This window comes from Tiliqua scincoides, chromosome 16 (genome assembly GCF_035046505.1).
Source record: "Tiliqua scincoides isolate rTilSci1 chromosome 16, rTilSci1.hap2, whole genome shotgun sequence".
NCBI lineage: Eukaryota > Metazoa > Chordata > Lepidosauria > Squamata > Scincidae > Tiliqua > Tiliqua scincoides.
The window spans coordinates 4149626-4163869 of NC_089836.1; the positions used below are offsets into that span (position 1 = coordinate 4149626).

The 14244-nt window shown below is 44.3% G+C and overlaps 1 protein-coding gene and 2 pseudogenes across 1 annotated transcript in view; 1 reads left to right on the forward strand and 2 right to left on the reverse strand.

Moving 5' to 3' along the window:
* MED27 (mediator complex subunit 27) overlaps window positions 1–14244 on the reverse strand; it is a 115958-nt gene that overhangs the window by 64729 nt on the left and 36985 nt on the right. Inside the window, exon 3 of the mRNA XM_066610714.1 lies at window positions 12878–13008. Within this exon, the coding sequence (XP_066466811.1) occupies window positions 12878–13008 (131 nt within the window). The remainder of the gene's footprint in view (window positions 1–12877; window positions 13009–14244) is intronic.
* On the forward strand, window positions 350–469 carry LOC136635788 (5S ribosomal RNA; annotated as a pseudogene).
* LOC136635796 (5S ribosomal RNA) lies at window positions 8410–8529 on the reverse strand (annotated as a pseudogene).

The window sequence follows — 14244 nt, forward strand, 5'->3', positions numbered from 1 at the left end:
AAGGTAGGTTTAAAGAATGTTTAAGAAAATGGGGGAAGAGGCAATTCCAGAAGGGAGACACGGGGGGGGGGGGAGGTTTGACAGACCTGAGGATGGGTGGCAGAGATGGAAAGGCAAAGGTCAGGGATGCAAAAGCCAAGAGGTTGGGAGGAAAAGAGACCCAGAGAGTTTTGGTGGGGATCACCTTGTGCGACTTCTGAGAACAGGCAAGAAGCCATGGAAGGGATTTAAAAGAGGGGAGTGATATGGCCAGCGAAAACAAGCAAGACGAACAACCCCCAACAGCAGAGTGTTGGGTGAGAGGGACCTAAGATGAGCCAGTATTATTTTAACTTTTAGCCATATTACTGCAGGCAGCAACTGTTACCCTGCACATGCCTGATCTCATCTGATCTCAGAAGCTAAGCAGGGTCAGGCCTGGTTAGTACTTGGATGGGAGACCACCTGGGAATACCGGGTGCTGTAGGCTTCTACCATGATCTCGGAACCTAAGCAGAGTCAGGCCTGGTTAGTACTTGGATGGGAGACCATCTGGGAATACTGGGTGCTGTAGGCTTCTACCATGATCTCGGAAGCTAAGCAGGGTGAGGCCTGGTTAGTACTTGGATGGGAGACCGCCTGCGAAGACCGGGTGCTGTAGGCTTCTACCATGATCTCGGAAGCTAAGCAGAGTCAGGCCTGGTTAGTACTTGGATGGGAGACCGCCTGGGAATACCGGGTGCTGTAGGCTTATACCATAGTCTTTCGAGACTGAAGGTTGCCAACCAAACCAACCAACCATATTACTGTAACTGCAACAAGCACCTATAGAAACTGAATACAGCCACCGGGTATTGCACAGACATACGGCCTATGAAGACATCTGGAACACGCCTTCCCTTTCCAGGGGCTCCAGGTGCGAGATCAACAAGAGTACGGCTGCCCATCCCCACCCCCTCAAAAATGGCGAACGTGCGACACGTTGGCCAAGCTGCTCTCTGTCCCAACCCCATCAATAGTTTCAGTGCCTCATTTGGAGAAATCCATCGCATTTCGATAAACGGCCTCTTTATGAAGAAAGGGAATCCAGAGGGTTTCTCCTCTTCAGTGTTCCTTGGGGTTGTACAAGGGGGCGGTGGGGGGGGGATGGGAACTTTCCGCAGCAAAAATGTTTTAAACTCCTAAAGGCGATTTTTCTGAGAAGGGCAATTAAAGTAAAATTCACTTGAAGTCACTGAGCAGAATTTGCTTTGCCAAGCTTTTTGATTTAACCCACCCACAGGCTTCCATGTAAACACACAAATGCCAAGAGGACGCCCTGCAGAAAAATAAAATAGTAATAAAGTTATTTTTAATGTTGACTAAGGGAAGCCCACAGCGATGCAGTTCACTCCCCAATTTCCTTTCTTGTTAAAAGTATATTACAAATTCTCTTTTTGCCTGCGTTAATTATTTATACCATCTCCCTCTATTTCAAAGCGGAGTGAGCCGCAAATAGCCTTTTTCCTTATAAGCCATCTTAAAAATTGGTTATGACTTCAGTACAAGCTTATTGCCAGCACCAAATCTAGCCCAGAAATTTAATTTTGCATCCGGGAAGCTGGCATCCATGTGAGTGGGATGCAAAACTCATTGTATAATGAAAGGCATTTTTAAAAGGTAAATGGTAAAAAGAACATATGTAAAGAACATTTATCTAAGCAGCAGAAAAGTGCAATATGGTATAGGTTAGATAGCTGATTTTATATTATGCATAATTATTTTTTTAAGCATTTCACACAGTGTAGATTAGCTCTCGGTGCCCGAGAGGGCTTTGAACATTTTTCTTGGACAACAGACACGCAGATATACACAGCCTGGTGTCACACAGCACAACAGTTTCTAAACCGAGGGGAGTTTCAAATGCAGTTTGCGATACAGCACGGAGGCAAGGCCGTTCAAAGAGAAAGTCGGAAGCCCCACTGAGGCACGCTCAAACACACTTTGAGGCACGTTTAAAGACTCACTCTTTGGGATGAACTGCAAGGGCTGAAACATCAGCTTCAGAATCTTGCCTGCTGTTGGATCCCACCCCAACACATGCTCTGGGATTCATTAAAATAAGCTATATAAACCAACAATATTTCAAGCTCTGGACTTTTGTTCGTCATGCACATTAATAGCGCTATATATAATTTTGAAAACACTACATGTTAAATGATATGGAGTTGCCAGCAGTGATGTATGGAACTGGTTTACTGGGAAGTGGAAGGCAGTAAAGCAGTCTACGACTACACTAACAGTAGCACCCAGCCCCACCCTCAACCATATCAAAAACCCCCCTCCCCGGAAAAGAGACAATAAAGCCAAACAGATGATACAACCACCCCAGAACCATGTCAAGGCATGCTAAGACAAAAATCGTAAGGTGCAACAAGACCCTCTGCTCGAGGACTAATAGAGCTACCACTCCAGAATTTATAATTTAATAAAACAGCTGCAATTCCCATCCTGCCTAGACTCATTAAGGGACATCTATTGCCCTCAATCTGCAGGCGTGTGTAGCAGGAGACACAGGACAGATGAAGAACACATGGCCCACTGCTCAGACGGCATAACACTATTCCCCTCCCTCCAAAAAGTGATGAAAGATTCCACCCGAGCTCCAGCCAAGCATATGGGAATTCAATCAGAGCATTTTGCTCAGTCACACACTACTGCATCGAAGACCAGGATCTCCTATTTCCGAGATTAATCTGTTGAATACGATGCCGTAACAATCGGCACCCATCTCAGAAAAACCACAGCCAAGTCACATCAAATGTAGCAGAGGTCTCTTTTAATGTCTCGGAGAACCGCGTTTCAGTGCTACGGCTCTACCCATTCCTGGCAGCAGGAGGTAGTTTGAGAACATGCACTCTGACCCAAGCAACAAAGAGAAAAATCATATAAGGATGGCAAGGCTTCTGGGATAGACCTAGATTTCTCCCCACGCTCCAAAGCAAAATTTCAGAGGGCCCAAGGGGCTGCTATACTGAGGAAGTGGTGGTCGAGTTCACCTCTGTGGCCTTCCTTTCTTCCTGGACCCCTTAGGATCCTGCCCCATCCTTATCACTAACCTCCTAATTTAACTCCCTTCTTGCTTGCAGCCAATCTCTCCATCACACATCCATAAAGCATGACTGGGTTTAATTTCTCTCTTCCCATCCCCGGCACTAGTATTTTCTAACGCCCTAGATTCATTTCTGGGTTTGTAGGAACAGAACGGGAAAGATTTCATTTTCACGTACTGGAAACTCTGCTCCACTCCTCCAGATTCCTTTTCCCACATGGACAATTGCAAGCGTCTCTTACACTGGTGAGAATCGTTAAACCACAGCCCCCGCCACAAACTCTTCTTTCATCAATCTGGATTGATCAGTTATGGCTTCTTAAAAAATTGCTTTGCAAGAAAAATTGTGTAGCGGTGCAATACGTGAACGGAAGTGTAAAAAAATGAAATCTGAATAACAGCTGAAGGTGGGAGCTCTGTATTATTCTGTAACAGGGAAAAGAAGATTAGAAGACTCCCCGGCATCAGGTACACCCAACGCATTGGGTTTTTCCTAAGAAGATTAATAACAGTCTAAATAAAAATCCGCAAAACCTAGTAAACTTGTTTGAAGAAAAAATCACATAAAGCTTGGCAGGATGACAGAAATATTAAAAAACCTCATCAGAATAGCAGCTACTCAGTGGCCACGATACAACATGCTCAGAGACCTAACCGCCCACCCAGCCTCTTCCAAAGACTGCAACTGGAATAAGCTATGCAAAATGTGATGTGTAGGATTACATTTTTTTTCATGCTGGGTGAATCGGAGGTGTAATGTTGAGAGACAGACTCGGTGCATTGTGAATAGTCCTAGTATCTCAGAATCTGGAACAAGGCCAACCCAGGTGTTTTTAAAGACTAGAGGCTAGAGACAGAGGCCTGGTCCAACAGCTGTGGCCCCCCTGCTAAGGACAGACGCTGCTACCTACTTTGTCACTCACAGGGTCTTTGTCAAGGGCAACATGAAGACAATTCACGGGAAGTACTATGAACACTCTAAGTGCTATACCAGGGATATCAATCATAAGGCCCACAGGCTGGATGAAACCCCCATGGAAGCTTTTCATCCATCCCTCAGCTTCTCCGAGCACCATCATCTCCTGTTGAGCCATTCTGATAGGGCTGAAAAGGCAGCCTGCACACTAACTGGGCTCTCCCATATCTTGAAAATAGGATTAAGATGTGTGTATTTTCTCTTCTGTTGTCAGCAGCTAATGCATTCCTATGTGAGAACAAAGTGCTTATTTCTGGCCATCATCTGCTGAATGACACCACTTCCTGTGCTCAGCAGGTGCCGTGAATGCTATTCAGCCCACTGTATGGAATGAGCCTGACAGACCCAAGGGAAATTACACAAATAGGATTGGTCCATCCATGAGGCTAACTGAAGTGCTGGTGTCAGGCAGCAGACCGGTGAAGTGGAGGGAGACCCCTGTTGTCTAGCCACTCGTCTCCAACGGCTGCCGTTCCCATTTCCTGGAATAGCCAAGAAAGGGGGATGAAGTGGTGGGCTAGAGCATCGGACACTCTAGGCCACCACTCTTCCTTCCTCTTGCTTCCTTTTTTGCTCCATGCCCCTCTCCCTTCCCCGATCCATCAATGGGAGGAAATGATGCCGGCGCTTCACCAGGTAAAGGGGGGGGGGCAACATCTTGTACAACACCTCAAGTGCTGGGAGTTTTACATCAGCTTCTGCTTGGGAGTGGATTCCTCCACCAGAAGGAGAGGGACCAAAGATGACATGCTACTAGAGTGATCAATCAGGCCCCTTCCCAACTATGATTCCATCAGAATAAACAGGGTAGACTACATTGCATGCTTTTGCTTTGAAAGAACACATCACTCTCACCCCCTAAACTATTTCTCAGAATCAACTTTTCAGGCTGCTTTGACAGACACATTTCTTCAAGTGGGGGGCGGGGGTAGGTGGGAGAAGGATTGTTTGTTTGTGCTTCTTTCTAAAGTGAACATTACGGCTTTGCATTAATAAGTGATAAATTCAATTGCTCCGCATTGAGGAATTCTGATTAGACCAGGCACTCTGCAAATTGTTTTTTCCCTTCTCCTTGCATATTGTCCCACACCCAGGTAAGCTGGGCTCCGAACGACTCACAGCAGGATTGCAGGATTCTCAAACGTGAAAATGAAACTCGGGGAGAAAAGCCGGGGTCCAACCGTCGCCAAGACTTCACACAAGGGTTTGCTCAAGCCCAGGAGAATGTCATCTTATTTGCCGTGAACAGCTGGCCCCTGCCCTGCAAGCTGAAGCAAAATGCGCTTTATTCAGTTTCAAGAGCCATTTGCCATATTCCATGGAGATCGGCTGTTTCTCAACATGAGTAAAGCACCCTTGAGCTCATGGAACTGGTTTCGCAGTTCTTTGTGACCTGGCCAAGGGCAGAAGGTAGTTTGTGGCTCTGCTGTTCTCCGTTTTCTACGTCACCACACTGCCCTCTTCGTTCAGGCAGTTGGGTTCCTTCAGTGCCAAGGGGAGCCCCAGATGAGCCAAGGTAAGCGGTTATAAACCTGTTTGTGAATAGCTCCATCTGCAACTACGAAGTGCACACAACTTAACGAACCAGCATGAAGCCTATTGGTAAAGACTGGATCAAAGACCATAGATCAGAGGTTCCTAACTGTGGGTTCCAATGAATTTCAAGGGGCACCATGCACCGGACAAGCCGCTTGGCAGTACGAATGCAAGAGATCACGGAGTAAATGCTCTGCTCAGCAAGGGCCACACACAATGCAGTTTAGGTCTACCTGCACTTCCTGACTGTTAAATACTGATTTTCAAGTCAGTGAAAAAATTTTTCCAGGCGTGACCCAAATGTAAGTGTTGAAGACATCCTCATGTCGTGCGTCATCAACACTTACTGCCAGGTTCCGTGACAGACACAGTCCCAAGGACGTCATGTCACAGGTAAGTTTGGGAACCTCTGCCATAGATACAGGCAGCTATCTGAAGCACAGAAGCCCCAAGTGACAGAGGTTGTAAGTGTCTGTGGCACTCTTGGAAAGAAGCCAGATGGCCTGCGGTCCTGTGAGATTTGCAAGAAGTGAAGATTTCATTTCATGAATTGTTGCTGACAGTTCTCTTTTTTTTAAAGAAATGAAACTGAAAAAAAAGTTTAAGAAAATGTTCTCTTGTGGTTGAAATCCACACTTAAAATATCAGGTTCAACCTCTCTCGTATTCTCAACTTTCCTTTCAAAAGCCCGAAGAAGTACAGACCCCTCTGCATGCTCACATTAACCTTGAAGTGAACTCAAAAAATCTGATGCTGGACCCCACAACCAAGGCTCTGGGCAAAGCCAGAGGAGAGTCCAAGGTCACTGAAATTTAAAAATTATTCTGGCTGTAAATACCTTTCAACACACATGCACAAGGAGTCTGCAAAATTTCAACCAAATTCTTGCCTGTGAGGTAGTCCTAGACAGCATCAGTGTTTCTCCAAACAGTGGGTCAGGACCCACTAAGCGGGTTGCGAGCCAATTTCAGGTGGGTCGTGTAGCACCTACCTCAGCCACCATTGCAAATACAAAGCCGAAAACAGAGGATACAGAGCTGCTGGGCAGGGCAGGCTCCCGGTGGGAGAGAGGCATGGAGCTCTGCCCTGAATAGGTGGGAAGATGGGATGCTGGACAGCTGTGTGGTTGGAGAAGGATTCAAGTCTGGGTTTGGCTTCGACTCCCAAATGGAATGTTTGAAGTCTAAGCTATGCAAAGTAACAGAAAGAGTGTGCTGTGTAACGAAGCCTTTCGCTGATAGTGGTTTAGGTTTGAAGCCTAAATTGATGTCCCTTCCAGCCATGACATCACTTCCTGTGAGTCCTGAAAGACTGTCATTCTAAGAAGTGGGTCCCAGTGCTAAAAAGTTTGAGAACCACTGGTCTACATCATAGACATTTTGTGGATTCGGAGTGGAAGAATCTAGCTCTTACTAGAACTGGACGGTCAGACTGGGCCCTCTAGGATGCCAATTTCCTGCCTCTCTATTACACCATTTGCACAGGTCTCATTCCTTTGTCATGACGCTTTGTTCCATGCATGAATGGAATCATGAACTGCACCACAAGATTAAATGCCTAGGCTTTCAGCTTCCATCCTGCCAGCTTTTACTCTTGCTAATTTAGTACCTTGGAAAAGTAATACCAAAACAATTGCTTGATAAACCGGCATGACACGAGGATACTGGGCAAGTCTCTCGTATTGAAAGTTATTGGAAAATGATCTCTTCCTTATTAATGTAATTCCCATCATGTTCAAAAAGGTATCTCCATGTTTGAGAATGCACACAGTATTTTAATCTTTAATTATATTAACTCTTCTAGGGAGTAGCAAAAACCCAGGTATCAGGATTATTGCTTTATTGCATATCCTCTCTATGGTATTTAATGAAGACTGTCGCTTAATACAGGACTTGCCAGTAGGGGTGAAAAAGCAAAACTTCACAGAGAACTGCGGAAATTTGGAGGAGATGAAGTTATTTCTGTACCTTTACCTTCTCTCTCTGAAAAAGTTTTAATAGCAGACTTTGATTTGGTAAATCTGAACACTCCATCTTCTTGTAGGGCAGCAAATAAGCATTCCTTGCTTCCATAGCTGAGCCTCTTCAGGTTCCCCTTTTAAGATTTTGCAAATGTCACAAGAGGTAGATACCGGCCAAATTCCAACACTGCCTGACAATGGGGGGGGGGGCACGCCCAAGGAAATTCCACTGCAGGTTCTGTTGGAAGCTGATCAACGCCCTACTTTTTGGAGAATTACAATTCAATTGATTTTAGAAATTAAGAAGCACAGTCCTTAAAGAACATTCTCTCAAATAAAAACGGTCGAGTTTAGTTACATAGGCTTGGTATTCTCTAATGTTTTCAGTGTTAAATAAATGCTTTGATGTTTTTACTTTTTGTTGTGATACCTGGTACGTTTATTAATGGAGATTTGTAAGCCGCCATCGGCATTTGCTTTGGCATGGGAAAGGCAGAATATAATTTTCTTTCAAAGAGAAAATTCCCCACCCCAAAAGTTAAGCGGTTAGAGACCCAGCACAGTGTCTCGTGACTGGTGTGCATCTTTTTAGATTGTGAGTCCTTTGGGGACAGGGAGACATCTACTGCATTTTGCCTGTAAACCGCTTTGTGCACTTTTTTGTGTGTTGTTGAAACACTGAAATACTGTTAATTTTTATTCCAGACATACAAATATGTGTTAATTCAAAATAAATAAATAAATGGTTTACGACCTTCAGTCTCGAAAGACTATGGTATAAGCCTACAGCACCCGGTATTCCCAGGCGGTCTTCCATCCAAGTACTAACCCAGCCTGACCCTGCTTAGATTCCGAGATCATGATAGAAGCCTACAGCACCCGGTATTCCCAGGCGGTCTCCCATCCAAGTACTAACCAGGCCTGACCCTGCTTAGCTTCCAAGATCAGACAAGATCGGGCATGTGCAGGGTAACAGTTGCTGCAAATAAATAAATTTTTTTTATTCCAGTGGCTTCAGGTAAGACTCAAAGATAATAGGCAAAGGCTCTCCCTGGAGACCCTTGAGAATGGAAACCACTAAGGTGTCCACTCTCCTGCCCATCCCTCTTGCCTGTTGGGCTACTGAATGAGTCCCAAGTTACAGGTTGGGATGTGAGGCAAGACCCAGCCCTTGACAAGTTGAGGGCCACAGATTTAGCCACTATTGGGCAGGAAAAGAAAAGGAGGAATAAGACAAATTGCAGCAGTGTAGCTTCTCACTTGTCCATCTTGAGGGGCTATTCTGACGAAACTCCATTGGGAAAGATTTGGACTAGCCTAATATCACTATTTAAACTTGTAAAGGTACGGCCATTACTGAGACAGCATGTGGGGCTTGCCAAATGAGGGCGATCAGTGCCACTTCACCATACAATGCAAACAAAAGCAGCAATGCAGAGTGATGCCGAGATCTAAGCAGCAAGGTGTAAAAAGCCTTGCAATAAAACCTCTCTCCCTTCCAAAAACATAGTTAGGTCCCATCCCCCCCCCCCCCCCCGCAGTAAATCAAGACACTGACGGGAGAATTCTGACCACTTGGAAAAACCTATTTTCTCAGAGAAGGGTAGTCCGAAGGGATGAGCCGCTCACACCATTTTTAAGCAATTATTTAATATTAGTGATTGTTCCATTTTTCTTGTCACCTTGATGGAGAATAATGAGCAAATTGGAAATACAGAGAAGTCTCTAACAAGGTTATGCGTTCATCCAGGACTCCTGAAACTTCTCACCAACGGTAATCCCTCATCCACCTGGCATATGCAGCTAAATGGTAGCAAGAATAAAAACCGGTTTCCAGAAGCTCTTTTCCCATCAACACCCACTCATTCTATCCCAGCATTTGCAGCCTCTCTCTCCATCTAGCCATGGTAGCAGATCAGAATGCTGCAACATCTCGGTGAGGCAAACTAAGTCTCCACCAATACGTAAAGAGGAATGAATCTGTCCCATGCCAAGAAAAATTCAGGCTGAGAACAAAAGGTTTTGCCAGGGATCACAAGGTACTTGGAAACACTGTTCTCCAAAGCCAAGAGACCAGGACCATCTATTCGACTAGGAGTAACAGTGGCCAGGAAAGCCAAATGGGGAAAAAAATTGTGTGTGTCCCCCAGAATGTTTTTTTTTCTTTAATTCAAAGCCACCCACACCCATAGGCTGAACCAACAAAAGGGAACCCGTAACTTGTCAAGATAGGGACATCCATCTCTGACTTGGCTCCTACTGTGACATCCAAGTCGGAAGAGATGCGAGCAAATTTTATCTGCAAAGTGTTTATCAAATTGCTCTCTCTTTAAATTGCAACTCTCTTCCCCAGGCCAAATGGTAAAAGGTTGCTCATCATTGCACTGAAAACCTAAGCCAAAGTCTTGAATGTACCTCCAGCCACTGAGCAAATTCTAAAGGAGGCCACATGGAATGAACCCTCCTCACACAATGTAGGAAGGGAGAATGTCCCCCGACTCCCAGGATCACCAGTCTGTCATCTCATGGCCTAATATAAAAACATACCATATTGGATGGCTGCTCTGGAGGGAGGACAGACAAGACAGCTGCGCAATGATTCACTGGTGAAATATGAAAGCCACACCTGATCACCAGTGCCATAAACTAAAACCATTATCATTCCATAGCTGCAAATTTAACACATGTTGGTTCCAGTTAGAGAAACAAAGTAAATGATGAAGTAAAACAACTAGGGTTTGATGACTTGTCTCTCTTAACAGTGGGCTCAGAACTTTTTTTGCTGCATCCCCAAGACTGTGCCACTCCCCAACTCAGAAGAATCTTCAAAGCCCACGCTTCATTCTGAAGACCTTTCAGGCAAAGTCGTCCCCCCCCCCCCGGGGGAGGGGGGTGACCGGCATACGTTTCATGGGGAAGGAGCACTTATAAATGTTGATTTTAACAGGGGTATTTTGTTGATATTGAAATCCAATCAAAAGCAGCCCAAACAAGGAAGATAAATAAATGGAAGTGATTAACAACCATCCCTTGTCGAATCGACTTCCAGTTATCCCTCAAAAGAGAAGCAATGCAAATTCTACAAAGGATGCGTACACTTCTCCACACTGAAGTGTCTTAAATAAAGTTACACACATTATTCTACTTGCATATGCAGCTCCCATCCAACGGGCTCATGAGACCCACACACACTTCCTTTCAGCATTTGAAGCGGATCTGAAAGCTGACCCTGCACACTGTATTTTAGCATTTTTCTCTGATCAGCCACTCAAGTTTCAGAGATAAACATATTCTTAGTGTTTTTTATATCGCAATATCTGCAAGCTTTTAGCTCAAAAGCTGATTTTACATCCATTAGAGAGGCATCAGCTCTGCGATGGCCTCCTAAGAATTGAGTGATTAACTGGTACTGTTTACTAAACATTAAGCTGATGGGAACTTCCCTTGTATTGAGTCACAGGTCGTCAGAGTCCGAGAACCCTTGTACTGTTGTTTAAAAACTTATACTCCATTTTATTCTTCTACACTCAAGGTGACTCACACGAACTCCAACAAAATTTACAAAGTGCTGTAATTCACTTTGTTGTAATTCTCTGTACTGGTAACAAAATGTAATTCAGCATTTTGTTGTTGTATCTTTCAATAGTAGACGTAATATTCTGATCTCATAGCAAGCATTAGTAGGAGACTGGGAATATCCAGCAGGCTCTTCTCATATGTAAACAAAAAGAAAATGCATTCTTGCCTTCTTTGGTTTGCTTTAACCCTGGAGTAGCAATGTGTCTTTGCTGAAGCCAGCCACAGTTAATTCTAACACTCTAAGCCATTAATTTGATTTTTTTCTGTAAACCGCTTTGTGAACTTTTAGTTGAAAAGCGGTATATAAATACTGTTAATAATAATAATAATAATAATAATAATAATAATAATAATAATAATAATAATAATAATAATAATAATAATAAATGAGTTTGAAAGTCACTTCAAATCTACCGTTTCAAACATGGCCATGAAGATTTTTTTTAGCACAGACACAGCTAAGGCATGACTTAAGCCAACTTGTGGAAGTGGGGAAAGTTTTCATGAGAAAGGGTGCTCATGATAGCATGCAACCAATTTTCTAAACATGCTGGGGGATCCTGAATTATATTAGTCCTGAACCTCTAATATATTACCTTCTCAGCACCAGCAAGACATGCACTGCTCATTAACTTCTGAAATATTGACACTCTGGTAAGACATTTGAAAACCAAACAGGGTGCTATCTTAGAGCTGCCTTGAGAAAGGCCCATGGCAGCCTTCCCCTCCTTCCCACTTTTTCGGTACTCCTTTGAGTTCTTCTCTACCACAGTCCTGTGTACGTCAACCAAGATGGCGATGATTATGCTAACCTGGGGCTTCATACCTCAATGAATCATTTTCTACAGGAAAAAAAGGACATTTCGAAGGGTTTTCAGAGCACCACACTACGGTCTTCCGCCTCATTTCTTATTGAGATAATTTCCTTATATGTGTATTGCTGAATATTTTAAGAACTTTATTAATTCATAAGCTTTCTTGTGCGGGTTTCTGCGTTCTTCGGCACCAGAACCACACTGCCTAAACTGCTGATTACCAGGGTCTGAGTGACCTCACAATTCCTTGCTACCTGTAAAAAGTATCTTCAACCTAATGCAAAATTAACACAGCGCACAGGTGGGTTGGCAGGGTGATTTTTCCCCCCTCAATATTCAGCCAGTTTTGCTCTTTCGTCTCTGATCAGCAAGTAAAAACAAGGTTCCCCCATCCTATTAGCCACATTTTGGGCTACACACCCACACAGGGACAAACACACTTAAAGTAGAGGCAGAGATCTAAGGGCTTAGACGTTCCTAACAAGGTCATCTTTTTTCCCCTTTATACACAGGACCCCCCCCCTTCTGCTTTACAAATTGATTTTGAAAGACCCCTTCAAGATAAAATTTGCCGCATGATATGGGGTGAATGTTGCTCATTCACAGGAAGATGAAGACACACCTGGTTCCACTCTCATGCAACTCTTGCAACCCCCAAATATTCTCTGGAACCGAGTCTCTAACTCTCCTGCAGCCATTTAATTACAGGGCTGACCTCATTATCCGTTCCGCGACCCCCTGCAGATACGGATACTAAAATCCACAGGTTTCAGGGCCCTGTAATCTTCCAGCTGAGCTCCCCTTGCCTCCCGAGGCTGCACCAGCCTCCCAAGGCCCTCAGAATGCTTTCTAAGGCCTCAGGGAGAAGGTCACCTTTAAGCCTGTAAGCGTTAACTCTCAAAACCGAACTGCAAGGCTTTTTTTTTGAACTTGTTACTTACTGAGGTGGCAGCACCAAGGTGGTAGGTTGAGCTTTTGGCCTTCGTTTGGCCGATACTCCCATCTGGTTGGCAGACCGCTTCAATGACTGCTGATTCAGAAGGCCAGATGCCAGCGCTGCATGATACTGCAACTAAGAAAAAAAAGACACGGAAAGGATAGATCAGGAAAAAAGTCCAGTCTTTTTAGCCCACTGCAGGATTTCACAAGCCCAGCTTTAACACAGTTTCAAGTCCCCACCACGTGCCTAAGCCCAACACCAGATGTTTTTGGCCACCAGCACAGCACCAAATGTGTGGGGTCAAGCACATACCCTGGAAAACACGGCCACTGTGTGGAAGCAGGTCGTCTTTTACCGAGTGGCATTTGGTGGTCTTTTGGCAGAAGACGTCCTGCATTTGTTGGAGGCTATACCATTTCCACTGTAAGTGTGACCATGCCTGCAACATCAGCTATCAACTGAGAAGACAGCAATCCAATAGTACTCGACACAAGCATTCTTCCAAGAGGTAAAGATAAAGACAGGGATAAGCGTTTGCACACATACGTAGGTCCTGTAAATGCCAATTCTCTTATATACACCGAAACTAAACTTGGTAATGCTAGACACTGAGAAGCTCAGAGTTGAACCAACAAAACCTCTCAGTGCTAGAAATTACTGTAACCTAAACCATGTGTGTCACTGTATCCTGTCCCACCCTCCAAAGAACAAGGCATTTGAATCCTGACATGAGGCAGCCACTTAGAAGTTAAAGTTTGCTCTATATGTACTACTGTCACCAATTCTTTCCGGGCACTGGAAGTTTAAAGAACAGCAAGTCTTCAATTTCTTTAGAATTTCCAAAATACTGAAAATCACTGTTCTTAATAAGCTTAAGGTACAAACTAATCAGGGAAAATGTACTCAGCCTTAGCTGCCATAATCACAAGATCCTGGCCAATTCCCTTTCCAGCAAGTACTTTGGGTGCCAGTGGGCACAAGATGTGACTCCCTCTTGCGCAAATTGCTGAGTGGAAGTGGACATCTCAAAAGGTCTTCTAGTCGCAATTTTGAGAGAACCACGCCAACTCCGAGTCCGCTTTCTGCAGATCAGTGCACATTTCCCGCCTACGGCTCTCAATCATAGGGAAATGAGGTCTGGGTATTGGACCAGTCCAAAGAAAATCCATTGATTAGTCAAGTTTCAGAACATCTTGTACAATACAAAAACACAATCAATTATGATAATCTGCAGTCACACATACACCGTCAACTAGAGTCAACCTTTCTGCAACTGAGAAGTATCACCATTAAAGTAATTGATAAGACTAAGTATATATTACTAAGAGTGCAATCCTAACCCCTTATGTCAGTGCTTTCCAGGACTGA